General features: G+C 72.4%; 1 protein-coding gene across 1 annotated transcript; it reads right to left on the bottom strand.

The window, feature by feature from the left end:
• Nucleotides 1–949: 949 nt before the first annotated feature.
• LOC115503926 (translation initiation factor IF-2-like) lies at nucleotides 950–1,564 on the bottom strand. Its single transcript, XM_030300475.1, has one exon. The coding sequence runs from the start codon at nucleotides 1,562–1,564 to the stop codon at nucleotides 950–952; it is 615 nt and encodes a 204-aa protein (XP_030156335.1).

Below are 1,564 nucleotides of genomic sequence, written 5' to 3'. Positions count from 1 at the left end.
GTCCCCCCCCCCCCCCCGCTGCACTCTGTTTCAAAAATAAACATTAAGAAAATTAAAAAAAAAAAAAAAGGAGTGGGGACCACTCAGGACAGGGTCCTGTGCCACTTTGGGTCCCCGTGCTGAGCTACAGAAGAGAAGGCAGAGGAGACCGTTAGCAGTGGCCCGAGAAGTGTGCCGAAAAAGTGCAGAGGCCGGCGAGCCCCGCCTGCCGCGTCTCCTGAAGGCTTCTCTGCAGCCCAGCAGGGTGACGGGCTCTGGGGAGGCCCCGCGAGGCTGGGGCAAGGACGATCGGGCGACGGCTGAGGGACCTCTCCTCCAGCTTCGCGGGGGCCGCCTGCCCGGTGCGGACGGCCCGTGGCCGTGGCCGTGGCCTCCCGGGAGCTGCGCGCCGCAAACCAGTCCCCCGGGGAGGACTCGTGGCAACTGCTCGGGCCGTGGTGGCCGGACCGGCGGGACCACAGCGCCGAGGATGCCGTTCTCCCGGGGAGCAGCGGGGCCCCGGCCGTCCTCCCTTTCGTCTCCCGGGGTGCCGGCCACCCGGATTCTCCCGGGACTCGAGGGATCCCAGCGCTCCCACCCACTCCCGACCGAGCGCCCTGAGCCGGGAGCCGGGCGTCCGGGCCCCGGCCGCTCGGGGTTGACGCCAGCCCGGCTCTGCCGCCTGGGCCAGTCGCCTCCCCTGCCCGCTCCTCGGTTTTCCATCCATAAAATGGGCGCAAAAAGAAGCGTTACCTGTCAGGCTCGTGAAGAGGCCGGCAAGAGAGAATAAAGGCCGAGCATCCCCGGAACCTCTCCCCCCCCCCCAAAAGTCCTGAAGACTCGTTAGGTCCCTCCAGGCGGACCTGCCACGTGAAGGGGAAGCTCCTGGGGCCGCGGCGACGGAACCCGCCTGCCCGAGAGCCGCCGGCCGCCCCACCTGGGCCCCACCTGGCCCGCCGCCTCACCTCCCTCACCTGTGCCGCTCCTCCCCCGCCGCCCCCGGGTATTTCTGGGAGCGCGGGCGTCCCACGCGGGCGTCCCGCGCGTGCTCGGCACAACTCGGCGGCAGGTCGGTGGCCGTGCCCGGGAGTCTTTCGCCGCTGCCAGCCTCCCGCCCCCCTGGTGGCCCCCGCGGAGGGTAGGACGGCGGCGAGGCGGGTCCGTGTGTGGTGCCCGCGGCGGGAGCTGCTTCCTCCCGGCCCGGCCCCCGGTCCCACCTCGGTCCCGGCCCCCGTGCTGACGTCATGCTGGGACCTCCTTGATTTTCGTGGCCCACGACAAGTGCCCACGCTGCCCTCGGCCGGCCGCGTGCGCCGGCTCCCGAGGGCGCGGGGCTGCGAGGTAGGGGGGCGGCGCTTAGGGGGCACGGAGGCGCGGCGGGGAGGCCGGGACGCGGGGACCGGGAGGGGACCGCCATGCCGGGTGGCCGGGAGCCCAGGGTGCAGTGTCGGGTGGGAATGCCCCGGCCGCGCTGCGGCGCCGGTCGGGTCGCGCAAGCCCGGAGGACGCCGTGGTGGCGGGCGCACTCCCGCTCGGCAGGGGGTGGGGGGGTGGGGAGGAGGGAACCAAAGGTCTCCTGGGCCAT

The sequence above is a fragment of the Lynx canadensis genome, chromosome E3 (assembly GCF_007474595.2).
Source record: "Lynx canadensis isolate LIC74 chromosome E3, mLynCan4.pri.v2, whole genome shotgun sequence".
Taxonomy (NCBI): domain Eukaryota; kingdom Metazoa; phylum Chordata; class Mammalia; order Carnivora; family Felidae; genus Lynx; species Lynx canadensis.
Note: the sequence above shows the minus strand (reverse complement) of the source record. Positions and strands in the feature narration are given on the sequence as shown.

What these genes read in the sequence shown, in the direction of transcription:
- LOC115503926 (XM_030300475.1), bottom strand. Translation starts at nt 1,564, where the DNA reads ATGGCCCAGGAGACCTTTGGTTCCCTCCTCCCCACCCCCCCACCCCCT.